Source organism: Heterocephalus glaber, unplaced genomic scaffold, assembly GCF_053883595.1.
Source record: "Heterocephalus glaber isolate CG9 unplaced genomic scaffold, H.glaber_assembly_v1.0 deba00001429, whole genome shotgun sequence".
NCBI classification, from domain to species: Eukaryota; Metazoa; Chordata; class Mammalia; order Rodentia; family Bathyergidae; genus Heterocephalus; species Heterocephalus glaber.
Genome location: NW_028258294.1, coordinates 11,159,513 through 11,187,253, shown reverse-complemented (window position 1 = coordinate 11,187,253; position 27,741 = coordinate 11,159,513). Strand labels below are relative to the sequence as shown.

Sequence of the window (27,741 nt, the reverse complement as noted above, 5' to 3'; positions counted from 1 at the left end):
CCATATTAAAATGCAAATCTCCTTCTCCCTCTTTCTCAGCACCCACCCACCTAAACAAACACTTACAAGCTCTTACAAGCTAATAATTTGATGAAGTGCCCCTAAAAGTGGTCCTGAGCTTGCTAGGAGAGAGAAAGTGAATGGCAAAGGGAGAGTGAATAGAACTGACCACAGAAGGAAAAGCTTACTGGTCAGTCTTATCTAGGACGGATCACTACAATTAGTAGATCACTATTAAGGACTGTTGGATGAACTAACCACTAATTGAATACAGTGAGGCTGCCTTAATCAAAATGCTTATTTTGCTTCTAGAAAAAGTAAGGATATTTTAAAAGTTCAAGTTCTGTAGTGATTTCTAAAATGTGATCTACGAATGGAAGCATATAAAAACTTAAATTCCTCATATCCCTCATCCAAATCTCAGAATGCCTAAGGGTAGTGTCCAAGAGCCCACTCTGAGTGATTCCTAGCACAATGACATTTCCCACTGCCTTACTGGGGTCATGTGCTCTTGCAATTCTCTTTCAGAAGCATTTACTGCATCAGAGCTTAGCAGGCTAATGGTAAAGGATGATGGTGGACATATTAGAGGTTAAAAACAAAGCATCATGGAAGCATAGAAGAGTGATTTTGCACAGAGGAAAAAGACAGATTCCAAGAAATCCAAGTGGTGAGAGGGGAGGGTGTCTCTGGCAAAAGCATGGACAGCAGAAAGAAAGGCACACACTGACATGGTTCTCAATACTTTTTCTTTCAACTTCTTCATTTTATAAACAAAATGATCATAACAACACCAGATTTGATAAAGCCCTGTACAGTAATCCCCCATTATCTGTAGTTTTGCTTTCTGTGCTTTTAATTAACTTAGTCAATTGCAGCCCAAAAAATATTAAATGGAATTTCAAGAAATAAAAATTTCAAAGCTTTATATTACATACACTTCTGAATATCGAGATAAGTCTCAAGCTGCCCCATTTTGTCCCATTAGGGACATGAAACATCTGTCCAGAATATCCATGCTGCAGATACTACCTACCCATTACTATGTACAGTAAAAAATATTTTGAAAGAGTAAGAACTATATTCATATAACCTTTATTACAGTATAGCGTGATAACTGTTCTATTATTATTATTGTTAATCTCTTATATGCCTAAAATATAAACTTTATCATATGCATGTATGTACAGAAAAAAATTATGTAGAGTTTAGTATTATCTGTAGTTATCAGGCATCCACTGGCCACTTTGGAACCTGTCTTCCTTGGATACGGGAACATTACTGTATTATCATCAGGCAAAAAGATCTTTTCTAAGATTTTCTTTCAATTTTCTGTTTTAGAAAGACAATAGTTGAGCTTTTTTGGTGCTTATTTCCCAATATAAAATCATGTTCTTTATTTAGCTTTTTCACATATTATATGCCTCCGCTGGAGATTCTGACACATGCCCTGGCCCCATCTTGCAAACTGTTGACAGGGGCATATTTCAGGAACACCAGGAGTGCTGAAAGCAGAGGTTATTGGATGTGCATTATTGGTGGGGGCGGGGACAAGGGATGAGCCCTTGCAATGGCCAAAGAGTGGAAGAGTGAAAAACAAAAGGGGAGTACAATGCACATGGCAGACTGAAAGACACACAGGCAAGACACCTCTGTACTTGTGGAAATATTAGGTGCCTGTGGATATGGATGAGGAAATTGCTGCCAGGAAAAATTATGCCTAATAAAATGGATCATTTGGAAACCTTACTCCATGGAAAGCTTACCTAGGATTCTGTGTCAATTATGAAAACATTTCCCAGCAAATATTGAGTAAGTACCTAAAAGGGCTACTCTTTGTGCTACCACCCTATCTATACAGGAGCAAGGCTTGCTTTTTAAGCTACGGATCTGAGACCTGTTTTTCTGGATGTTTTTCACACCCATAGTGACACATCAGTGTCATATTGCTTCATTCTTTTCTCCTACAAGCATTATTACCTAATTTATACAAACATATAATTTTTTTATTTAAATGAGACATTGGTTTTTTGGTTTTTTTTTTCCCCATTAAGTTTATTGGTACATTTTAGGTATAAAATACAGTTACATTCATCATTGGGATCTTGTACCATTACATGAGTATCTTGGTTCTTATTTTTTCCCCTTCCCCTGCCCTCCCTTCACCCCCTCCACCCTTCCCTATTTGCAAAGACTTTGTTTCCATTTTTTTCCTTTCCTCACAGTTTTTTCTTTTTCCTTCTTTCCTTTCCCCTACCCCTCCCACTTCCCCTGCTCCTTTAGACCTTTTCTTCCTATTACACAATATGAATTATACATTTTCAAAATTACAATATCAAGATCTAGGAGACATTACCACAGATTTTACAGAATTTAAAAGGATATAGAAAGCAGATTACAGAAATTTTTTGAAATAAATTTGACAACTTCTAAGAAGTACCTTGGAAGACAAATTAATGAAACTAACTCTGGAGGAAATGAAAAATTTGAATAGCACCTTTTAAAGAAAGTATATTCCCAGCTTGAAAACCTACTTATATGACAACAGCAGGCTCATGTACATTTTAACTGATAAATTATATCAAACAAAGCAGAAAAAAGAAGGAATGCTTCTCCCCTCATTTTAGGAAATCAACATTGTGCAAATCCTAAAACTGGATAAAGATAATAGAAGAAAAAAGTATGAACATAGATAGAAATTCGTTTAACAAAACAAACTCTTAGAAGTCAGATCTGGCAGGATGTAGAAAGTGGTTTTGTTATAGGGATGGCAGTGTTGGTTCAGCATTGGAAGATCCACCCCCAAAAGTCATCATTTTCACAGAGGAAAGGAAAAAGCCATATGATCCTGTCACTAGTTGGAGAAAAAGTACTGGACTAAATTCTACAGCTATTCATGGAAAAAAGCTATCAGGAGATCAGAAGTAGAACAGAACCTTCTCAACAGATTAAAGACATGTACTCCATACTTCCAGTGAGAACGCCTTATATGAATGGAGAAGATACAATGCTTTCTCCTTAAGGTGGGGAACAAGGGCAGATATGCTTACTCTTTATCTGTCCATTAAACTTTGAAACCTAGGCCCCACCAAAATAGTCTGGCAATAAAATGACACAATTAGGATAGGATTGGCAAGGTAGAAGCAAAATCTTTATACGTAGATGAAATGATCATCTACAGAGAAAATACTAAGAAATCTCTAGGACCCCCTAGAACTTGTATTTGAATTTAGCAGGATTAGAAAACACAAGGTATGTATAAAAATTCAGGTCTGTGTATACTTGCTATAAATGAAGAATTGGATATTGAAATTTAAAAGTTATGTAGGAGTACAAAGGACCTAGAAAAGTTAAAAACAAAAGCAAAAACAGTGTTGGAAGATGTTTAGTACCTAATTTTAAGACTTCTTCTAAAGCTACAGTAATCAAGGCAGTGTTGGTATAACGAAAGACATATAGGTCATTTGAATAAAATAGAGAATCTAGAAATAGTACCACACATACATGGTCCAGTGAGTTTTGAAAGATTATTTAACATTAGCATTTTATAGAATATAAACTCAATTCAAGAGCCAAGGAAGAGACAGTGTTTTCAGCAAATGGCACTAGAACACCTGATATCTGTATATAAAAAATTAAACTCAACCCTTTATTTCCATACATGAAAATAGCTTGAAGGGATCTATGAACCTAAATAAGAAAGCCTAAAAGTATAAAACTTTAAGAAGAAATTATAAGAGAAAATGTTTATGAATTCAGGGTAGGCAAAAACTACCTAGGATACAAAAAACATGATGCATAAAAGAAAAAAACTGATAAATGAGATTCCATCAAAATTTAGAACTTTAAATGACATCATTAAAATGAAAAGTAGTCCTTAAACAGACCATATTTACAATGCATATAACCTATGACCAGAATGTATAAAGAACTCTTACAGCTCATTAATAGACAACCCAATTAAAAAGTAGACATAAGATGATAAATAGCCAGTATAGCACAAGGAAAGGTGTGCAACTCTAGAATCAGAAAAATACTAGTCAGTACAATAACAAGATTGAATTATACACTCATTAGGGAGATGAAGTTAAAAGTTTTAAAAGCCTTGTCCTGGCTTTTTCTTTTTGTTGGATTCTCCCCCTTTGCGTTTAATTTGTCATGCCCAGTGGATTCATTCTGCTGGGTTTCCTTGGGTTGTGATCCTCATTGTCTTTTCCTAGAGTATTGTCTAAAATTTTTTGGAGGCCAGTTTGGTACTCATGAAGTTCCTGAGGTGCTCTTTATCATGAAAGTATCTTATTTCTCCATCCATTTTGAAAGATAGTTTTGCAGGGTACATCAATCTGGGTTAGGGGCTGTTTTCTTTTAGGGCTTGAAATACATCACTCCAAGCTCTTCTTGCCTTGAGGGTTTGCATTGAGAAGTCTGCTGTGATTCTGATGGGCTTTCCTTTGTATGTGACTTGTTTCTTTTCTCTCACTGTTTGTAGAATTTTGTTCTTCTGCTGGATTTTTGGAATCCTAACTATTATTTGCCTATGCGTAGATTTTTTTTGATCAAGGCTAGTTGGAGTCCTATATGCCTCACTTATCTGTAGGTCAAGTTCTTTTCCCCTCCTTGGGAAGTTTTCTGCCATCACTTCTGTGAAGAGTTTTTTTATGTTATCTGCGCTCTCTCCTGTTTCTTCATTGAGCCCAATCAGTCTTATGTTATTCTTCTTTGCACCGTCTAGCAGCTGCTGGATTGATTTCTCATGTTCCCTTACAATTTTAAAGCAATTTTTCTTTTCCTGGTCACTAATTGCAATCTTTTCTTCTACATCTGAAATTCTATCCTCACATTGGTTCATTCTGCTGTGCAGACTTTCGATGGAGATTTTAATCTCCTGGAAATCTGTTTGCATCTGTTTTATGGATTCCATTTGTTTCCTCTGTTGGGATTCCATCATGTTCCTCAGATCCTCTATTTTTTTATCTGTGTCCTCTCTAGATTTATTAATCATGTCTTGCACTATGAGCACAATCTTTGCTGTTATCTGAGTTATTATTTCTGATTTCATATTTCTCAGATCCTCTTTTGTTGCCAGTTCAGAGAGTCCAGGTGGTTGAATATCAGATTGTTCCATCTCGTTTCCCTTTGCGGTTGCTGTAGGTGATCCGGAAGTCTGTTTTTGAGGCTTGTTTACATGTTTTCTCATTTCCACAGGGGGTGGGGGGTGCTTCTGGCACCTGCACAGCTCACCTTCTCTGCCCTAGGAGTGCAGGATATCGGTGGGGGAGCTTCCTTCCAGGTGCTGAGACCGGCTCAGCCTCTCTGCCCTAGGAGCATGGGATGGCAGCAGGGGAGCTTCCTTCCAGGTGCTGGGACTGGCTCAGCTTCTCTAAACATATAATTTTATATAAAATACAAGATAGAAAAGGTAGATATGACCATGTCCAAAAAAATCCACCTATACTAAACAAACAGGTGAGGAAGAAGAGTAAAGATAATGGTCCCAAACACACCTGGGATCAGAGCCTAAATAAGGCAGAGTAACCATGAATATAAAGATAAATATTCAATAAATGACAATCATTATGATTATTTGCTACTATTACTACAGAAAACTTGGAAATATTGAAAGCTTGAAATACTTTTTGACTGATTGACAAATTTAATATTTCTTAACCTTGGGCACTTACTGATATTGAAGGTGAGAATTTTTTGTAGTGAAGACTTTCCCTGTGGATTAGGGATGACGTCTACCTACTAGATGTCAGTAGCAACCACCCTCAGTTATGAAAATAACAAAAAAATGTCTCCAGACATTATCAAATGTCCCTTAGGGTATTAAAAAACTCCTGAATGAGAATTACTGAGTTGATTAATTGGTGCTGTCAATCTTCTAACCATATTGATCATTCTGCTGAGTTGTTCAGTGGATCCAATTGCATATTAATAGGAAGCAGTCTCAGTTTTGTTTATCCTACAATATACCATGTGATAATTGCTCTTTTGTTCTCTTTTCATGAATAAAAAGCTAATCATGTTTTCCTCTTTTATTTCCACCAGTGATATAGACACGTTTTTGTTTCTAAAATTGGAAGCATACTGAGTTTCTAGAACAACAGCTATGGAAAGCCTTGATTAAAAATGAAGATTTTCACAATAACTGGAAACTTAGATCAGAATGTTTGCACTAAAGGATTATAAGAGATTGTGATCACCATTTTGAACAGAATGCTTGGGTGTTTTATTCTGAAAACATGTCTTTTCAGTTCATAGCCAGAAAGAACAGTAAAAGAAATGGCCCCTCCATGACATGTACAGCAATTCTAATTCTTTTCAGAACATGCTCTACAGACCAGCAGATCTTGTACTTGAAAATCCAATGACACATAAATGGGGAAATTACCACCATTCCTAATGGTTCCAACCAGTGGGGATGGCTCAATTCAGGAGAAAAACTCACATTACAGCACAGACTCAGCAGGGGGGGAGAAGGAATTTAAATTTATATATTAATTATTAGAAATAACTGAAAAAATAAGTACTAAACAGCAGAATTAATGAAAGCACAACAGAGTCTGAAAGAAGACAGAGCTGTGCAAGACCTGCAATGGTTCACTCATTCACTCATCTGATCATTTTACCATTCAAAGATTATTGACTTTATTGATAAGGAAGGTACTCTGCTAGATGTTAATACCCTGGAATAGGCTCTGTTTCATGTGTAAATAAGTCTATAATTACAAATTGGGCTATGTGTGATAAAGAAAAGCAAAACAGTACAATAATAGGTGGACTAATAATTATGAAGTAAGGTCCATACAATGTGGATTTCAAATTAAAAAGAAAATAGAAAAGCTACATCAGTAAGTGACCAATTTGGGATAATCAATAAGAAAAGGATTAAGTGGAAACAACCTGAAAGTAAATTCCAGTCTACGTCTTTGGTCACAATATCTACTTAAAAGATGAGATCTCTCTAGAGGTGTCCTCTGAGTCCTAGTAAAATGGGAAATCCAGGATTCTCTGTGATGTCAGGGCAGTGGTTCCTAAATTTGAGAGGCTTCATCCAAAAGGCTTTAAAGCACAGGTGCTGGGCTTCACCCCAGAGCTTCCTACTCAGTAAGTCTGGGTGGGACACAAGAATATGCATTTCTCACAAGTTCCCACTTGATGCCCATGCTGCTTATTCACAGACCACACTTTAAAAACCACCGGTGTAAGATATGTGGGGGCACATATTTCTATGTATTCCGAATCCCAGCCCAAGTGAGGAAACAGGCAAGAGATATTAGAGAAGCAAAATAATCAAAGTCTAGTTTTCTGTCCTGAGCTGGCATGCATGGAATGTCTTCTGTGCCAGGCAAGTCTGTATTTTATCTCATGCCATCAGTATATTACACCCAGCAAGGTAGGTATCATTACCCATTCTTTATACATGAGGGAAGGAGGCAGGTGAGGTGTGAGAATTACCAGAGATTACATGGATAATAAGTGCCAGAGTCCAGATTCAAGCCTGTTGGTGCAGGACTCTTGCTCTTAGCCACTATTTCATGTTGCCTCCCCAGCTCACCTGTCCAAGAGAGACAGATGCTCCCTAACTCCAGACTCTCCTCCTGGTCCAATGCTCTCTAAGGCCAGACCCCATGTGGGGACTGATACATCTACACTACTTTTTACAGACTTTTATGGGCTGTTTGGGACCTGAACTGATCTGTGTAATTCTGTTAGCTTTGGGAAGAATTCAATCTATTAAACTCCTATATATGAACTATGTTACACATGTAACATACATTCTGTTTTTAAACCACTAGAGTTGGTTTCCTTTCTATGGGAGGCAGTTAAGTATTTTCAAAAACAGGCCCAGCAATCAGATGGGCCTACGGTCAACTCACCCTCTGCCACTTACTGGTTACATAATGGTGGCTAAATTACTTCCCTTTTCCAAACTTCAGATTTTCCCACTTCATACTATGTAGTAGTTACAATAGTATGTAGCTCACAGCGTTGTGAGAAATTCATTAATCACATGAAAGGAGATAGCAAATGTTTAGTACACAGCACATGTGCTGTAACTATTAGCCATTGTTTTAGCCTGTTAAGACATTTTCTTACCAAATTCTGCCAGTTTACAGGAGTTTAAATTATTGCAGAGGCAGAATGTGCTTGACATGCTTTCTTTTTGTTTACATTTCTTGAGTTTAGGATAGATGCAAGAAATATAAATGATGGGCATATTGATTTGACCTCCTCACCCCTCCACCCCCACAAATAGAGAAAATATTTCAAGATAAATTACTAGACAAAACAGAAAAAGTGGGCTAGGTTAGGTTTTTGAGATAAGTTAGTAAAGAATTAAATGAGAATTAATTCACAGACTGATGTTAACTTGAGCAGGGGACCGAACCCAAGGGATTCAAAGACTCCACGATGCAAGAATTGGCCAAGCTCGGCCTGATTTATCAGCACGACAGCTACGCCCCGCGGGCTGAGGCTGAGAAAATTTTCAGTTACCCGCTGGATCTGCTGCTCAAGCTGCACGACGAGCGTGTGCTGGTTGCCTTTGGCCATCGCGACGGCATCCGGGTGGGCCATGCAGTGCTGGCCATCAATGGCGTAGACGTGAACTGCAAGTACACGGCCGAAGGGAAAGAGGTGCTGGAGTATCTGAGTAACCCTGCTAATTACCCTGTGTCCATTCGCTTCGGCCGGCCCCGCCTCACCTCCAATGAGAAGCTCATGCTGGCCTCCATATTCCACTCGCTCTTTGCCATTGGCTCTCAGCTGTCCCCTGAACAGGGCAGCTCCGGCATTTGAGATGCTGGAGACAGACACATTCAAACTGCACTGCTTCCAGACGCTGACAGAGATCAAGTTTGTGGTGCTGGCAGATCCTAGGCAAGCTGGAATTGATACTCTTCTCCGAAAAATTTATGAGATTTACTCAGATTTTGCCCTCAAGAATCCATTCTACTCTGGAAATGCCCATCAGGTGTGAGCTGTTTGACCAGAACCTGAAGCTAGCTCTGGAAGTAGCAGAAAAGGCCGGGACTTTTGGACCAGGATCATAGGCTAAACCTGCTTTGGGTTTCCAAATTCAGAGAAGTCTTATAGCAGGGGTTCCGCTGTTTCAACTCCCAATAGGGCACCCAGCAGCTTTGCTAGTGTACTTGATTTTTTTTTTTTTTTTTTTTTTTTTTTTTTTTTTGGTGCTGGGGATCGAACTCGGGTCCTTGTGATTGCGCACCAGGCGGCAAAACCACTGAGTTAAATCCCCGGTCCTGCTAGTGTACTTGAAAACGGAGAAGGCCTAGCTTGATGACACATGTTGATCCCTGGGGCTTAACGCCATGTTCTCTTCCCTTCTGTATATATCATGGTCCTTCCCAACTCTGTACAGATTTATTTATGGTGGAGATAGGGCCATAAGTGCTGTAATAAACATTCTTTTGATCCAGTAAAAAAAAAAAAAGAATCGTCCAAGCTCTTTATGAAGTCCAGTTTTCAGGCCAAGTTTTAAATCTAACATTCCTCAACTAAAAGACACTCAGATGACACTGTGGGAGTAGGTGGAACACCCAGAGCACACCTACACGGAGAAAAGATTGAGACAAGATATGATAGCCAGTTTCGGATATTTCAAGAGCTTTCCGAAAGGAGGGTCAGATTTATTTTATTTTTGCTTCATGACACCCTAGTGCAGTGTCTTATAAACAGCAGTTGGCAACCCATAATGGGTCATGAAATCAAGTTAACATGATCAGCACTGTAAATAAATGAAATAGAACATAGTAGAAAATGCCAGATGCAGACCATTTAAGAAGGGTAATTGCTATGCAATGAAACTTCTGTTATTGTTACAACCATAGCTATAATTTGTATGTGTAGGTCCAAATGTAAAATGTACCTTTTATTGGGTTACCATAAAAAAAAAAATTTGAAAGCTCCAGAAAAAAAAATGGATAACCAGGTGAAAAAAATTGGAAGTTGAGTTTCAGCTCCGTATGAAGAAAGCTTTATAAAAATGATCACTGGGCTGGGGATTTAGCTCAGTGGTTTCGCCGCCTGCTGTGCAAGCACAGGCACCTGAGTTCAATCCCCGGCACCAAAAAGAAAAAAAAAAAAAAAGATCACTGTACAACAGAAAAACAGGTTTTCTTGGGAAGCAGGCCCCCTCCCCAATATATACAACACTTTCAGAGGGATGTGCTAGAAGAGGCTGGGTGAGGATGCTTTAAGGACAGATAGCACTGGGTGTTCACTCCCATGAGAACACCAAGATGCTCTGATTTTCCAAAATGGAATAGATCAGACCTAAATTTCTGCTAAGAGGACGAAAATAAAGCCTTAATATCCAGACCCAGAACCCATGTAAGGATTCCAGGAGAAAAGATTATTCTGTGTTTATATTTTATATTAAATAGAGCTCACATCAAATCTCTGAAGTTCTTTAGGATCTCTACTGTTAGGAAAATTCATTTTGAGCATCAATTTTCTCATTGAGGTGATATAATAATGCAGCCATCCTCAATCAAGATTCATTGTTGTAAGCACTTAAATTATGTCAGGTAGAGACTGAAAACCTGGTGATATGGAACCAATAGACCTACTAATAGGTCAAGCTAAGATTCAATGCCAAGAGCAGAGTTTCCCCAGATGTTGCTCCCACACCTAGGACTGCCAGATAAAATACATGACACCAGCTAGTTTTGAATTTCAGATAAACAATAACTTTTTGTATGTGTTATGGTTTTTAGGTCTAAAACCCACCCCACCCCCCCAAAGATTCATGTGTTTGGAAGGTGACTGGATCATGGGACACTATACTCTTCAGTGGATTCATCCAGGAAGGGTGTGTTCTTTTACCCAGCTCTTCCTCTCCCCCTTTTCTCTCAGGTTTCTGGTTGCCCTGGGGTAATCACCTCTCCCCTGCCATGCCCTTCTACTATGCCATTTCTGCCAGGGAGCCAACCAACTATGGATTGAATTTTTAAAAAACAAAAAGAGACCAAATCTATGAGCCAAAATAAATTTCTCCCCCTTTAAACTGTGGCTGAGGTATTTTGTCCTAATGAAAGGGAAGTGACCAATACAGTATAGTATGCCCCAGCTATTGTAAGTGACATATTCATACTTTTAAAAAATCAAATTTAATTATGTATCCTGTGCTTTTATTTGCTAAGCCTGAAAATACTTGCCTACCTATACTGGGTTATATTTTTAACACTGATTTAGAAGATCCCTCAGTTTCTCATTTGGCAAACAGTATGAAATATCAGCTGCAAGAAGCTAATAGTAAACAAGCAATAATGATGACAAAAAGGAGAAAAGGAATGAAATTCAAGTAAGCACGGTGTAACAGCTTGATCTCACTGAATCCTACCAAAGCAAATGTAAGGGTCTTTTACAAGTGGGACAGTCTTTGTGAGACATCAGGACACCCACACAGCATTTGAGGAAGTAGGTAATGAGGTTTCAGTCCTACTTTGTAGAGTTTCCGTGCTAATCCAGGCTTGTTTGAGGAAGAAAATCAGTTTGGTTCACACTCCATTATTCCCCATTCAGTTACTCAGTTATTCAGGCCATAGAAGAGCTCACCATGGCTGCCACCAACAGTCCCAAGGCACACATGATGCTGTTCATCCCTACACCTTCACTCTTGATGGTCACTGTGAAGGTTGGGTCTCATTCAGGAAGCTTGCCTGGGCTCCCCTTGACCTCCATGGTGAGTCAGTTTCCTCTTTCCTGGGATCTCATGCCTCCTTCCACTCACCAGAATAACAAAAATAAACAGAGTCTCTCAGGGAGTGCTCACCATGTGCTACGTACTTTACATATATGTATTAACTCAATCTTTCCCAGTAACCCTATGAAGTAGGTACAGTAGGATATCACTTAACAGTGAAGATGTATTCTCAGAAACATGTTGTTAGGGAATCATGTAGATCTCATAGAGTACACTTACTCAAACCTAGGTTGTATAACCTACTACACACCTAGGCTATATGTTCCTAGGCTATATTCCTTACTCTACTGAATATTGTTGGAAACTGTAACATATTGAAAAGTATTTGTGTGTCTAAAAATATCTAAACAGGAATGTTTATACCAGCATTACCACAAAAGAGGAATTTTTCAGCTCCTTTGAAATCTTATGGGACCATCATTTTATATGTGCTCATTACAGAGGGCATGACAATGTTTGCATTCCAATACCACAAGTGGGGAAATAGAAGCCCACAGGAATTAGGTAATCTGTCCAAGGTCACACAGCCAGTTAGTGCGCATTGGCTGGAACCAGAGTTCCACATTATACATTTTTCTGATAATGAGCGTTTCTCCCCCAGTTAGGTTGTCAGTTCTTTGAGGAAAGAATTATGTCTCATTCATCCTTGTGTCCCTAAACCCTGTCACTTGCAGTGTGTGGCATGTTATAAGCCATACTGTACATGAGTCAGCCTGAGGTGTTTGGTTTTTTTTTGGTACCGGGGATTGAACTCAGGACCTTGTGCTTTCGAGGCAGGGGCCGGAACCACTGAGCTAAATCCCCGGCCCTTTGTGTTTTTTTTTATTATTGACTGGAGCTGGAGGTAGCAGGGGCCACATGAAGTTACCCCCATAAAGGTCTGACAGAAACATAAAACTTCCTGCCACAGTCCTTAGTCCATCACACAGATTCACAATCTGGAAGGAAAAAATGGCTTTTAGAGTCAAAGGGAAACATTTTTTTTTACAAGGAGAAAATTTAAGGTATCTGAATGGCGAACCACAAGAGAAAAAATCATGGACATTTCTTTATGGCCAACAGTCAGTAAATTGCAAGCCTGTGGAAAAAGAAGCAAATTGACAAATGCCAGCAGCAGGCCACCAGTAAGCTCTCCCCGCACCACCAACGCAATACTTTCCTCATGGTTCATTCCAAATCTGGTTCTACTCCCACAGTTACCCACTCTGTTGTCTTCAGAACCTGAAATTTCCTTACAATATTTATTATTGTACTGCGACCTGAAAGGATGAGAATAATATTGCTACCAGCTGTAGTCAATAATCCTGCCAAAGCTAGATTTGAGGGTACAGCGATCACAGGGAGAAGATAATTAAGCAGAATATATATATATATCTTTAGAATAACCACTCATATGTGCTAGTTGATGAATGTTCATTTCTAGTGATCCTGTAAGGAATGTATTTCAGCTGGCAGCAGACAGCAAGAGACAGCAAAACCAGCCCTGAACATCTGTTTCCCCCATTTTGCCAAAGAACATTCTTTTTTTATCCTCTTTTATAATTTGACCTGTTCCATTTTCTGGCAGAGAGCCTTAGGAAAGCAAGCACTGCCTTTTCTGACTGTATACCAATTTAAGATGGGAAAAGGAAGGAGGGAGCAAGAGGAAGAAAAGGAAAAGAGAATGACGTGAGAAAACAGGCAGAGAGATATAGTTAGGGGCAGAGAGCAAGAAGAGCTGTGAAATTGGAAATGTGGGGGACAGTGAGAAAGAGAGAAACCAAACAGATGATATTAAATCAAGTTAACGTATCCACCCTCAGCAAAACTAATTTGCGGGCTTTGAGACAGATACGCAGAACAGGACATACTCCAGAATGATCATGTGGTAAGAATGTGATCAAGAAAACCATACTCATAGCAAACCTGAAAAGATCAAGTTTCTTATTTACACACACCTCATCATTTCTAGGGGAATCATGCTTGTGTTTAATATTCAGGAATTTGAACATGTTCTTCCTACTTTCCAATATCTATCATCTATTTCAGTCCTTATTTACCCTCTCAGTTTCTCACACAAGACAAACAATGCAATATTTAAACATGTGTGTCCAATATGTATCACTTAAAAATATGGTCTCAAACAAGATGGGGGAAGAAGGGAAAAGGGAAAAAAAATAGAAGGGCAAAATGGAAACAAAGCTTATGTAAATAAGGAGGAGAAGGGTTAAAGGGAGGGAAGGGGATTGGAGAAAAAAAGAAGAATCGAAATATATTATGTACAGATACAAATTCTCTATGATGAATGTGATCATTATGTATGTCAAAAGTGCATAAATTAATTTTAAAAACACATTCAGGAATAAATAGTCACAATTCTATTTTTTCTAGTATAAATATCTATTAGGCAAGAAAAATGCCCTATCCATTTCTCTGAGTGTCTGTCTTTGTTTCTCTCTGTCTGTGTGTGTGTGTGTGTGTGTGTGTGTGTCTCCATAATTCCACCTGCCTCTCTTCTCTTTATTACCAAGGTAGATAACCATATACTTAATAGAACCTACTGTTATTTCCCTCTTCCTACTCTATTCTCTCTCCCAACTAGAATAACCCAAAATAAAACTTCACCTCCTGAGCAAGACATAGTGTCACAGTATCACTTTGCAAACAAATTTTAGGAGAGTGTAATTCACTTTACACCCACACCAAGTCCACCTGCCCTTCTCTGTGCTTCCACAGTTTGCCAGGCTCTCATCACCTGCTCTACAGTGTGCTGTTGCAAACATTTAGTTTCCTTTAGAAATGGGTCAGCACCACCAGGAACCTTAGGAGTGTTCGTGTTCAAGGAACTCTGAGGAGAAAGAGCAAGAATTAAATGAAGAAAGCTTAGAGGAGCTTTGGTAATTGTTGGTAGTTGTTGCTTTAGATCCTGCTATGGAAAATTCCTCTGGATGATTATTCCACATTGATGATTATTGAGTAGTCTAAAGAAAATACAATATATACAGATTGGAACAATTACTATTCATTTATTTATTTAACAAACATTCCAGAAGACCCATGAATGACCATGGTCTCTGCTAGAAAAGTCAGCCCTCCAGCCCCTTGGGGGACTATTTCCAGGACCACCTCCCAGGATACCAAAATCCACAGATTCTCAAGTCCCTTATATAAAGTGGTATAGTAGCTGCGTATAACTTATCTATATCATCCCATAAACTTTAAATGATCTCTAGTTTACCTATAATACCTAATACAATGAAAATACTATACTAGTAGTTATTACACTACATTGTTTAGGGAATAATGAAAAAAATCTATACAGGCTCAGTTCAGACACAATTTTGTAGTTAATATTTTCCATCCACATTTGGTTGAATTTGCGGATGCAGATCCCATGGTACAGAGGGCCAAATGTACTCTTACATATTATTTTATTCAATCCACAACAAAATCTCCACTGGAGGAAGGCAATTTATGTATTCTCCTCCCCAGGAGAATCACACAGATTGTCTTGAAAGTCCCAGATTCTATGTTGAATCTAAGCCTCTAATTACCTGTGTGACATTAGGCACAACTTCTCTAAGCTCCTGTTTTCTCCTTCATACAATGAAAATAACTCCATGTGTTTCACTGACTTGTTCTGAGGATGAAAAGGATCCAAAAGATCAATCATGGAAGAGAAGAGTAGCCCAGATTTAGGGAACTGTAACAATGTTGAACCCTCCCTTGGTTGTTTTGTTGGAGCCAGGAGGCTGGACCACACCCTTGTGGTTGGGTGAGGTTTCCTGTGAAGGGAATTAAACTTTCCACTGTCAATCATTCTAAGAAAAAGATAAACTGGAATGAAAACTCTTTCCCTCAGAAGCTAAGTCTGGGCCCCAGGAGCAGGATGGCAGGACAGATAGGTTCCCAAGGAGTGGAGAGATTTGGGGTGGATCTGGAGTGGGGTGAATACCCCTGGTCATTTGATGAGCACTTGAGCTAGGGAGGTCCTCAAGGGAAATCCTACATCTTAGGGTGACTCTGGCCTCATGTAGCAATGAGAAGGACCTGGGCCTACTCTGAGGCTGCAAGAGGATCCAGAAGAGTACTGTCCTCATCCCTGAGGGAACCAAGTGTAGGCTACTGAGAAATTAGCTAGGGTCTCAGCAAGCCAAGGCCAAACCTATAGATTTTGATGTGAGCAGGGGAACAGCAGCAATGGCCAGCTTTGTATGGCTGCAACTTTCTGTGGAAGAGTGAATGTGGAACATTTATAATGGTGTTCACCAGTCTCAGTAAGGTCCATATGAATTCCTGCTCCCCTGGCAAAAGGGTAAAAGAGTAAGGATTGTGCTTGCAAATAAGCATCCCCTGAGGATTCTTGGACATAAAAGTGGAGAGTAGCCTTAAAGAAAGTGTTGATTTCTTAATAATACAGCTAGGTGAATCTTTGGAAATTCTTATATTTGGGTAGTATGATTTACATCTCAAGTTGGTGGGCTGAGTATACTTGTGTAAAGTTCTGGGCACAGAGTAGATATATGGTAAACCTGGTTCCTTTCTCCTTATTCATCTCCATATAAATGGGAGGGAGGAAAATTCAGATACAGGATGCATTTGACTAGAAACAGATATGCTCACAACTCTTGAGTCTCAGCACATTGTCCTGATACAGGGTGGGGAAGAGGCAGTGAGTAGCAATACTATTTAATATAAATGACAAAAATTAAATCTTTCAGAGAGTTTTAACGATGCCTGGAAGGATCAGAGCATCTGCCAAAGGGCAGTAAGACAGTTAATGGTGGTGAACTACCATGACCACCATGGTCAGAGATTGTTGCTATTCTTATTCCCATTGTATCAGTTAAGGCTCTTTCAGGATATGGACAGTATGCTCAAAAAGAGTGAGTCTCGGGCCAGGGATTTAGCTCAGTAGTTTGGCCGCCTGCTGTGCAAGCACAAGGACCGGAGTTTGATACCTGATACCAAAAAAAAAAAAAGGAGTGAGTCTCTAGAATCCAATAAAAGGCCTTCTTGCAAAGTGCGATGTTTCTCAGTTAAGGGCAAACAAGTAATGAACTACTCCAGGGCTAGGCACAATGGAGAACTGCTGCCACTCCTGTGATGGCTAATTTTAGATGTCAACTTGACTGGATTAAGGGAGACCTATGAGAGCTGGTAAAGCACCTTTTCTGGTTGAATCTGAGAATGTTTCCAAAGAAGACTGGCAGGTAAGCCGAGGACTGAGTGGGGAAGATCTGCTCTCAATGTAGGTGGGCATGATTCAGTTGGTTGAGGCATCCCTAACACCATTTTTAGGCTTTTGGCCTCTGACTAAAAGTTACACCATCAGCTTTCCTGGTTCCGAGTCTATCAGACTTGCACTGAGCTACCTCAATTCTCAGCTTGCAGGCAGCCTATTATGGGACCTTTCAACCTCCATAATCGTGTGAGCTGACTCTCCTAATAAACACACACACACACACACACACATATACACACACACACACACACCCCACACCTCTCTAAGTAATACAAAGGCATATATATGGGTTCTGTCTCTATGGGTTCTGACTAATACAACTTCTAAACTAGAAGGGGAGGTTGCCAGTCTAGCATGACGAGATGCTATAGGAGAGGGCCACTCTACAGGGCATATGGCCTTCAGTAGAATCATACAACCATGCCATTTTAGAGCCTCATAGGCAGGGAATAAATATCCTATCTGTTTCTTGCCACCATCCTACATCCTGCTAATGTCTCTTATTAGCCAAATCCAAGTGAAAGACAGGGAATAAATGGCAAATGGTAAGTTTTCCAGGGCCCAGAGCAGAATGGGTCTGGAAATATGTCAGAAAAATCTCTGGAACATGATCTTACAGATTAAGAATGGAGATACAGATTGAGTAACTTGAATATGGTCAAAAAGCAGATTTAATAAAACTAAGATTCAAACCCATATAGTATATCTCTGGATACATGTTCTGAACCACTAAGACATGCTTCCTATAAGTTTTTAAAATAGCTAGTCACCCTATACCCAACCATTCTTCTAGTAAGAGACTCATTCCCATCCAATTTCCAGCTCCTTGGCACTAGATATGGCCACCTGACTGAAGTTCACGCCAACAAAATTGTAAGTGAAACGGTATATGCAGCTTTCAAGTTGTGCTTCCTAATTTCCTTTTCTCCTTTCTACAAACTGGAACGTAAATGTGATGGTGGAATCTGAAGCAGCTTTTTTGTTTGTTTGTTTGTTTGTTTTTGAGACAGTCTTGCTATGTATTCCAACCTGGCCTTAAATTCACTATGTAACCCAGGCTGAGCTCAGACTAGCTGCCATTATGCTCCCTCAGCGTCCCAGGTGCTAGGATTACAGGTATGTGCCACCTCATCCAGCAAGCAGCTGCTTTAGAACACTTCATAGTAACTACATTTGAGGATACAAAGCATCATGAAGTCACCACAAGCATCCCTGAACTGCTTGTGCTCTCAGTGAAAGAGAAATTAATTTGTATTATGCCTAAGGTATTGTCATTGTGGTCTTTGGTACAGCAGTCCAGTGTGTATCCTAAACAATATGAAAGCCAAGCACCTACATGGAAAAAAATGAGCCTCAATTATGATCCTTTGAGCAATAAGAGAAATATGACTGGTAGAGACTGCTAGCGATCTCCAATGTGCATGTTCTCCTCTTTTTCCTGGCACACAACTAGACTGTATTTCACAGCTCTTTCTATCTGGCGAGCTACGTGATCAGCTCTCACTTTTGGAATATAAGCAGAAGGAAGTATCTTATCTCCATTGAGACAATCAAGGGTGAGCATACATTTTCCTGGCTCACCGGATTTACTTTTCTGCCAAATGGATACAGAACACCCAGTGAAAGAATCTGAGCCCCTAGAAGAAGGTGAAGCTGTGGACACAAGAAGCCTGGGGTTCTCAATGACCACATGGAACACAGCCCTCTAATAGCTCAGCACTAGACTACCACAGAAGCAAAAAACATGGCCTAAAAAAGAAAAGAAAAAAGAAAGAAAAGAAACACACACAGGCTTTACTGTGTTAAGCCAGTGACATTTGGATGTAATTCATCCTGAGAAAGACATAAACACTATTATCCAGAGCTGCAATCTCATCTCTTATTTTAGGTAATGGGGGAGGAATTAGCAAACATTTAAGTTATTATTTTAAAGAAGTTACACAAATGTTATCATATTGTTCTGATAAGGCTCATATAGTCTTCCTAAATGAGGAAGGCAAGAATAGGACAAGAAAATCCTTTCTCATGATATATTGGCCCTGAGGGGTTAACCCTGCTGGCTCCCAAGAATGAGGTCTCATGAGACACTCCTCTTCTGGCCCTAAGAGGGCAGTTCACAGGGTCTGGGCAAAAAAAGAAAGCACTCAGGCATGCCAGAGGGTCAAGCAACCCCAAAGGACAACAAACTAGGAAAAGTTAAGGAAAGAGGGACCAATCTGGTTATGTATGAGGCGAGTGGTTTTTCTCTTATTATTCTTAATGTCCAAATTTTCTAAAATAAGCAAATATTACCCTATACTAAAAAGTTAAAGTCTTAAAACAAATAGGAAAGATAGAAAATAAACTGAATAAACCAAAGGAATAAACAAAGCAGACAGCGCTTATATGTCAAACGATCCTATCCCCTGGGCACTGTTACAACCATTAGAAGGCCAATCTTAGAGATATCTAATTGTAATGAGATAAAGCGTGTCAAGGCTGCCTCCCTCATTCACTCATTCAGTAACCATTCACTGAAGATTTACATGTGCTACATGTTGGCTACAATCTAGTGCCAAGGCCTGTAACTTCGGTTACACAGTAGAATCACTTGAGATGGGATTTTTAACATGGATTCTTGTGTCCAGACCCTAGGGATTCTAATGGAACCCAAGACTGGGTCCTGGTCTCAAGACTTAAAACATCTCCTGATTTTAATGTTTAGCCAACACTGAGAACCACAAGGAAAATATGACATATGGGCCTAGTGTTAAAGGATGGGAGGGAGCAAGCCAGGCGAGAAGGGAGAAGGGGGAAGAAGGATACATGGGCAGAGAGAACAAAGCTAAATTTACCGGACTGCCTCAAAATAACTCGAAGGTCACAGTGCATGGGGGTGATGCAGATAATGCAGGTCCTACTGCACTAAACAAATTATCTACTGTCCAGGTAGAGGGCAGTCAGTAAAGCTAATTAAACAGGTATGGTCACATCTGGATTCATCCCACCTCTCCATGCATTCTTTTTAATTACCCAGAGGACCATCCTTCTACCTGTAAACAGGACTGTAGAAAGGCTATAGGAAGGTGTGAGCTCTGCATCCTCAGAGAATGGTCCCACCTTAGAAAAGAAGGTGTGTTCCATGATTCTTCATCACAGCAGCCTTCAATACAGCATTCATTCAGAGGTATACTCCTTTTCCTACTGCTTTTTAAAAATCTCCCATATTGGTGGCTTAATCTCATTATATAACCTTGCTGTAAGGTTGAGAATCAATCCCCCAAGAAGCTTTTCATAATTTATTAGGAGAGTGGCATAAAAATTTAGAGGTGAAATACACTTCCAGTCATGAGGCAAGAAAGTAGTAGGACTGTCACCAAAGACCTCAGATGGAAAACCATTCCATATGCTGCTCCTGGAGCAAGTCATGAAATAATTCAACTGACCTGATCACTATCCTCAACTATCTGTCTTTTGGAGATTAGGTAAGTTTCATAAAAAGCTTTCAGAAATAAAAAGTTTGGTGACTCGGTGGGACATGTGATAAAAGCAATAAAATCCTTAAAGTATGGGAAATACATGTCTTTTAAATGAATAATAACAATAAAATAAAAGCACTTCCTTAGTTCAATACATGCTACAGAAGCAGATTCAATACATGCTACATAAGCAGATTCAATACATGCTACTAGGATACACAGACAATTCATCATATCCGTACAAGGTCCTAACTGGGTGGACAAAATAACTGAGAAGCAGAGCAGTTGAGTCACATGTCAAAGATTACAAGTAAGTTCAGCGATAGAATTCAAACTAAGACTCTAGGACCTCTATGATCTGATACAATAAGAAATACAAATTACCTCTTCATTCCAAGTTGCAGACACAAAGCTCCTAAAACCCTTATCACTTTCTTAGTGGTAAATATCATTAGAGCATCTTTTGTTGCAATACTTGGTTTTTGTCCCTCGGTCTTGGTACAGAGCTCCTCAAACCTCTGTAATGTTTTGGGAGCAGTGACAGGAGTGTTTTATTCTTTTAATTCATAATAAGCTCCTTTCAACCACCTGTGCGTTTATGCTAATGAGATGAATGGCAGCTGAAAGTCTCTGTATAGCAGGATGAGGGCTGATTGCCAGCAGAACAAACCTCATTAACAGAAGGTTGTGATTTTCAACTAGATACAACTGTTTCCAAACTTGATCTCTAAGGAGGTGAAAGGGCTTGTGTCCAAAATAATTACCAGTGGCCAATGTTCAATTAATCATGTCTACCTAATTAATCATGTCTACCTTCAATTAATCATGGAACCTAAATGGAGAGTTTTGGAGTTTCTGAGATGTGTATGTCCACATGCCACAAGAGTAGCATGCCCCAGTTCTACAAGGACAGAAACTCCTGTGCTTGGGACCCTTTGAGACCTTGCCCTGTGTATCTATTCATCTAGCTGTTCATTTGTACCCTTTATAATACCTTTATCATAACCTGGCAAATATAAGTAAAGTGTTTCCCTGAGTTCTGTGAGCCATTACTGCAAACTATTGAACTGGAAGAAAAGGTTGCAGGAGCCTTGGAAGTGTAACTAAGTTGGACAGAAGTGTGGAGAAGGTAGAGAATCACTACTTGCACTTGGCATCTGTAGGAGGGAGCAGCTTTGTATGACTGAGCCCCTAATCTGTGGAGTCTGCATTAGCTCTGGGTAATATCAGCTTAATTACATTGTAGGGTACCCAACTGCTGTTGGCATAAGAGTTGGACAATTGCTTGGTGTGCAAAACCCACACACTGGATATCAGCAGGGTTGTGAAGAGAGAAACAGTTTTCCTTTAGCTTCTTTCCCCTCTTACATCCTAGCCAAGGCTGAGCCTATATGCATTTGTGCCCCAGAAAGAATGGCTGCTTGGCAAGCTCACCAACTGCAAGAAGAGGTATCTTTCCTGCTGCGTGTCTAAGAAAAGAACCAAAAACTATCATGCCTTTTTCCAACAGAGAAATGCAAGCTCCCTCTCTGACCTGAATACCATGGAAACAGTGCAGTCTCATCCAGAGCACTGCTCCACCTGAGAATAACCCTTCAGAGATACTATGTACACAAACATCATGGCACATGAACATAAACAATGAACACCCGATGACAACAAATCTCCTTTGGCTGATGAGTCCACACAGTATCTTAGGAGGCTAGAACTGGAAGATACCTAAGAAGTCATCTGGTAGAGCCAGAACCAATAAATCTCTGTTGTTCACAAACTACCCAGTGGTAGTTTGTTACAACAGTCCAGTCTAAGACATACTCTCATCTCCTCTTGAAAAACTCAGCTTTTTCTACTCTCTAAACTAAAGAGAAAAAATGTTACTTTCTTAATGTTTATTGCTAACTTTAAGAGCTCTGCTTACTTATCAGTGCCTATCAGTGCCTCAGCTTGGGGGAGGAGGCAGTCCAGTCTGTTAATCCCAGAGGAAGACGTGAAGATGCAAGAGGGTCAAATACCTGGGCCTTGCTGGTACGTTAATTACAGTACTCAAACCTTTTGGCAGTTAGAGAGTTTTGTTTCTTGGAGCAAGCAGTGCCCATCTTGCCATTGCTTTAACTTTATCTTTAACTTAAGAGGACCAAATACTTCTGTCATACCATAGCACATCAATGCTCCTGTCATCAGTACCTAATTACACTGTGTGAAGCAAATCACCAAGGACCTGCCTTCTAATATATCACTTCATGCAAAGCCATGGTTTTGATGTTATTTTCATTTCATAGAAGGACTGACCACAGAGTGCCCTTAAAAGCTAGCTTTGCTCATGTGTTTAATCTGGGATTCTATTTGCAGAGATATGATTGCCTCACATCTGTCAGAAGTGCATTTTCTGAATAAACAAGATACTCTTCCCTACCTCAGAATGCCATTCTTGATTCACATCTATTTTGATTCACTAGAAATGGATGAAAGTCATTGCTGAGGTGGAATTTTACTTCAGCTTGTGTAGATTTTATTTATTTATTTATTTTTGTACCAGGGATTGAACTCGGGTCCTTGCACTTGCGCAGCAGGTGGCAAAACCACTGAGCTAAATCCCCGGCCCAGCTTGTGTAGACTTGATAAGGCTGTATATCCTAGGACAAGAAGCTGACCGGAAACAAAGTGCCCAACACTGAGAATATTACTATGGTAAACATTTGTAAACTGCTTTCTGCAGAAAATTTCTATTTTCCTTTACTGTCAACTTGCACCTTTAGAAAAAACATCTTTTTGTTTCATGGAAGGAAGCCATGGTTTCCATCCTGGTGATTACAGGACATCCAGGACAGAGTTGACAGACTAGGTAGCAGCTAACTAAACTAACCTGATAGCAGAAAAAAGGAAAAGAACCCAAACACTGGGCCTCCAAGAGAGACTGGGTGTCAAGAATGCTTAGTGTGATCCTGAGCATGCAAATTTCTGCCTCTCCACATAGGGAGGTCTGTTTCTGACAACTGTCACCACTCACCTTCCACAAATCCCCTCTTACTGAAACAGGAGGATGAAATGTCCTATTTCAAAACACCTACAAATTAAACAAGAGGAACTGTCCCCCGCCCCAGCCCCATTTTGTAATTTAATGACTACACCGCCATTTTTGGCAGTCAACTTCATTAAATTCAGGTGAAGGATATCCATACACTGTTCTCTGCACGGTGCTTGGCAAGACAGAATCAGCCACCGCAGCCCTTCCAGGCTGAAAGGGTTCAGCTTGCTCATGGAAGTGCCAGGTATGGAAGTTTGCTGTGACGCATTCCTTCCGGCAGCACCACTGACTTGTGCGCGCGCGCATACACACACACACACACACACACACACACACACACGCGCGCGCGCGCGCGGAACATGGAACACTTCCCTTACCACCCCTAGAACACTCACACCAAGAAAAGGCCAGTCTGAATACTATACGCTGCCCCATGATATAGGGTTCTCCTGACCCTTTCCATCCACTCCTCTATTGATTTTGTTTTGGCGACCCAAAACTCGCGGTTGTAGGGTGGAATTCCGATCCTCCCTTCAAGAAGAAAAAGGGTTAGACTTACCTAACTCCTCTGGGCTGTAAGGCGCAGGAGAGGCGTCCACAGACTCACTGTCTGGGGAAAGACGAAAGGCGGAAAAAATTGATCAAGCATCACTTAAAGCGCAGGTCCCTCAGAAAAGCGCGGGTTTCTCTCTCCCAGGGATCAGAATCAGTGCACCAGGGCCTACGACGTATTCGGAACCCCGGATCCGCTGAGGATGTGAGACTGTCGCAGAAACTTGAGGGGCAGATCGGCCCAGGGACTAAGGGTTTTGCAGGCGCCGCCAGCTGCGCGCCAACTTTCTGAGGATGCGATCCTGCGGCTCCCCAAGGTGAGCGCGGCGGCTGCAACCTCATTGTTCGCCCTCAGCCCGCGGGGAGCATCGCGCAGACAGCCAGCGCCGAGAAACCTCAAAGTTTTTCCGCGATCCGGGAAGCTTTAGGGTGCCGGGCGCCGCAGCTTCTCAAGCTCCCAGCGCTCACCCTGCGGGGCGCCTCGCGCGCATCCCCGCCCGTTGCTACGCGACCGTGATCGTCACGCTCCCCAGCTGCGCGCGCTGCCTCCTGTCTCGGTTCCAGGAGGATGTCCTCCCCAACCCCAACCCCTTTGCCCGTTTATTAAAAATTAGAGTATAACCAGCTCTAAAACTATTCCCTGTTCTTTTGTATTGCACCTGATTATTCCGGGGCTTCTTATTAAAAGACTTTCTGAGCTTGAATTCATTTCACAGCCAGGGAGGAGGAGTTTTTTATGTATTCCTCTTTCCTATCCCTTTTTCTGTTTGAACCTTATTTCAAATTCCAGCCCGAAGTTTATTTCCTCCTCTTAAGAATTCACTTGGTTCAAGCAGGGGAAATAATAAGATCTCCATTTCACAAGTAGGGAGAGGGAGCCTGGAAATCTCGTTTATGGAAGACTGCTGAGCACTGTCATGCGCTGGGGTTCAGTGGTTCTCTCTAATGAGTGGCCTGCTTTCGGTAACAGAAGTTCCACCTGAGAGTTCTAAGTGTTGAAGTAATTAGTGTCAGGTAGTGGGAATCTCTCTCTCTCTGGGTCAATGGCCTGAATAACTTGGGCAAATTTATATGTATCCCCCACCTCCAACCACGGACGATCTGTGACTGCTTTCTCTGTGAGGATCCTGGGCTTTTAGGGCAAGCTCCGGTGACAGCCCCATAGCTAATGACCCGTGAGAGGGACCAAGGGGAAGGAAGGGACAAGCCTGGTTGTGTCTTCACTTTTTCGGCGGACTGACAGTTGGAAGATCAGCAGTCTGGGCAGTCTCCTGGGGTCCTATTGTCTCAAAATGATCAGAACACCAGCTGCAGCAGCCTAAAGCCACCAGATCTATGCCAGTGTGTTCTTGTCCTGTGAACACACAGCCGGCTCTGCGTTTTTCCACTGTTGGGTTTTAGTTTACAAATCACCATGCAGGACAGAAAGAACCACTTAGCCAGCACTGCTCTTGGAGCCCAAGGAAGCAGGGGTAGGGCTCTCCTTCCCCACCAATGTAGCCAGTCTTGAGCTGCATAGAATATCTCTCCTTCCTCTTCTGGGATTCTGCTCCTCACACTCAGAGCTCCCAAATATAGGATTAAATATCCTTGAGAGAATTTGCACACATAAGTCCACCCCTTTCCATCATCTAGAATCCTTCCATTTGCTCTCTGGAATTCATAGTTCCTCAATAGCAAAATCCCCCGTGTCTTCACTCTCCTCTGATTTCTTTTTGTTTCATGCTATGTCTGAAACCCAGTAATCCTCAAAAATGACACATAGTACTGTCCCTTGCTATTCCCATGCCATCTACAGACCTTTGAGTTATTCTACCTCTTTTTTTTTGAAGACACTATCATCTGGCTCACTGTCCCTTTCCTCAATTCCATTCCTGTGATAGTTTTTGGTTCTTCATATGTACATAATGGATTCTTCTCACACACTGATTTCTCAACTCTTTGGCATCCTCTTCCATCTTTGACCTACCCCATCAGCCCAGCCTCCTGCTCTCATAGTAATACCATCAATAATGTCAAGCATTCTACTCTCCAACCCCCATCTCCTACCTTTTCAGTCTCTTCCCTGCTATCTTAATCCAATTTTTCTTTGGCCCTAACAGTATCTACAATTTACTTATCCTGTGACCTCTTCTCTGTCCCTCATTCTCCTTATGACTTCCCTTCTATCCTAATGCACCTTGGTTTCTAGGTTCATCCCTATCAGTTCTTTCTTATATGCACCCTCAAATATACATCCCTCTCTATTTCCATACTCTTTACTTGAAAAAACTACAACCGTAGTAAAATCCAATTCTCTACTTTCTTTCTACTTGCACCTAACTAAACATGGTTGAAAAAGTATAAAATCTTGCTGTCTGGTTTTATTTTCAATTGATGACCATTAAACTCAAGGAACCTTTGTGCAGCCCAGTAATCACTGTGCATTTGCCTAGTTTATTTACTCTTCTGTTCTTTTTACTACAGAGGAATCGTGTGGATTCCAACCAAAGCCAACACCATTGTGGGATCAGATCCTATTCACCTGGCTCTTTCCCTTTAACACCTAAATTAATGTTTTCCTCTGTCCTAGGTCAATCCCACTAGAATACAGACATGCTAATTTCCTATCTTTAAAAAAATCCTTCCTTGATTCTATATCTGTCTACAGCCAACCTTTAATTCTCAGTTGCTCTTTCAAACAAAATTCCCCTCAAAACTTCACTAGTAGCATTTGTTCTTCCTTTTGTTCTTAAAGGCAGTCCAAACAAATTTCTACCTCACCACTCTGCCAGAGGATCTGTTGTCAAGGTGAACAATGACCTTGCCATTGCCAATTTCTAGATTTTTAATAGCAGTTTTTGATACACTATAGGTCCTATGAGTGTATGGGGTCAGATGGAGAGTCTCCTTTGTTTCCCATCACATTGAGAAGCATAAATACCCTTTGTGTTCTAACAGAGGCAATCTAGAGGGGTTTTGGTTCTAATACCACCTCCACCATTCACTGGTAATTTATGCTAGCCTTAATTTTCTGTAAAAATGAAGATGCACTATACTCATAACTGATATCTAGTTGTAGTGAAAGTACAATAAATAAATACACTTAGATCCCTAGAAGACAGACTGTCACATTGTAAAAATCAAATGAATGTTCGTTATTATTGGATGCCTTGTACCTTCACAGCTGACACAAATGAGCTCTTTTCTTTCCTTTAACAACTTTGAGTTACTGAAATAAAGTACTATTCATAGAGTGTGTTTCAATTAAGGGGAAAGTTCATTGTCTCTGACTTTTGGGTTTTATTCTAACAATTGGTTTGAAAGTCAGTTATGTGGTAACCATTTTCCCTTAAAAAAGAGTGCCTTAGAGGCTGGGGATTTAGCTCAGTGGTTCTAGCGCCTGCCTCGAAAGCGCAAGGTCTCGAGTTTGATCCCTGGTGCCAAAAAAAAAAAAAAAAAATAGTGCTTTGGATTAAATGTGTCCCTCTTCTCATTGATGTGTTGGAAATTTAATCCCCAAATTCATACGTTTATGGTATTTGGATGTGGGGCCTTTGGGAGGTCATTAGGATTAGATGAGATCATGATGGTAGGGTCCCCATGAGGTATTAGTGGCTTCATAAGAAGAGGAAGGGAAATCCAAGATAGCACTCGTGGCACAGTCTCCATCCATATGTGGTGCCCTCTGCCATGTTGTGATGCACAAGAAGAGCCTCACCAGATGCTGAGAAAATACAGAATCATGTTGGACTTCTCAACTCCCATA

The 27,741-nt window shown here is 40.5% G+C and overlaps 1 protein-coding gene and 1 pseudogene across 3 annotated transcripts in view; one reads left to right on the top strand and one right to left on the bottom strand.

Moving 5' to 3' along the window:
* Nucleotides 1-27,741, bottom strand: part of Amotl1 (angiomotin like 1) — a 179,409-nt gene that overhangs the window by 113,561 nt on the left and 38,107 nt on the right. The window contains exon 3 of one of the 3 annotated variants that reach the window (XM_004838055.4): nucleotides 24,001-24,051. The exons of 1 other annotated variant lie outside the window; for it this stretch is intronic. In XM_004838055.4, coding sequence (XP_004838112.2) covers nucleotides 24,001-24,051 — 51 coding nt within the window. Of the gene's footprint in view, nucleotides 1-24,000; nucleotides 24,478-27,741 lie in introns of those variants that run through there. One more of the 3 variants, XM_087212305.1, reaches the window with a different exon arrangement.
* LOC101705825 (trafficking protein particle complex subunit 4 pseudogene) lies at nucleotides 8,412-9,179 on the top strand (annotated as a pseudogene).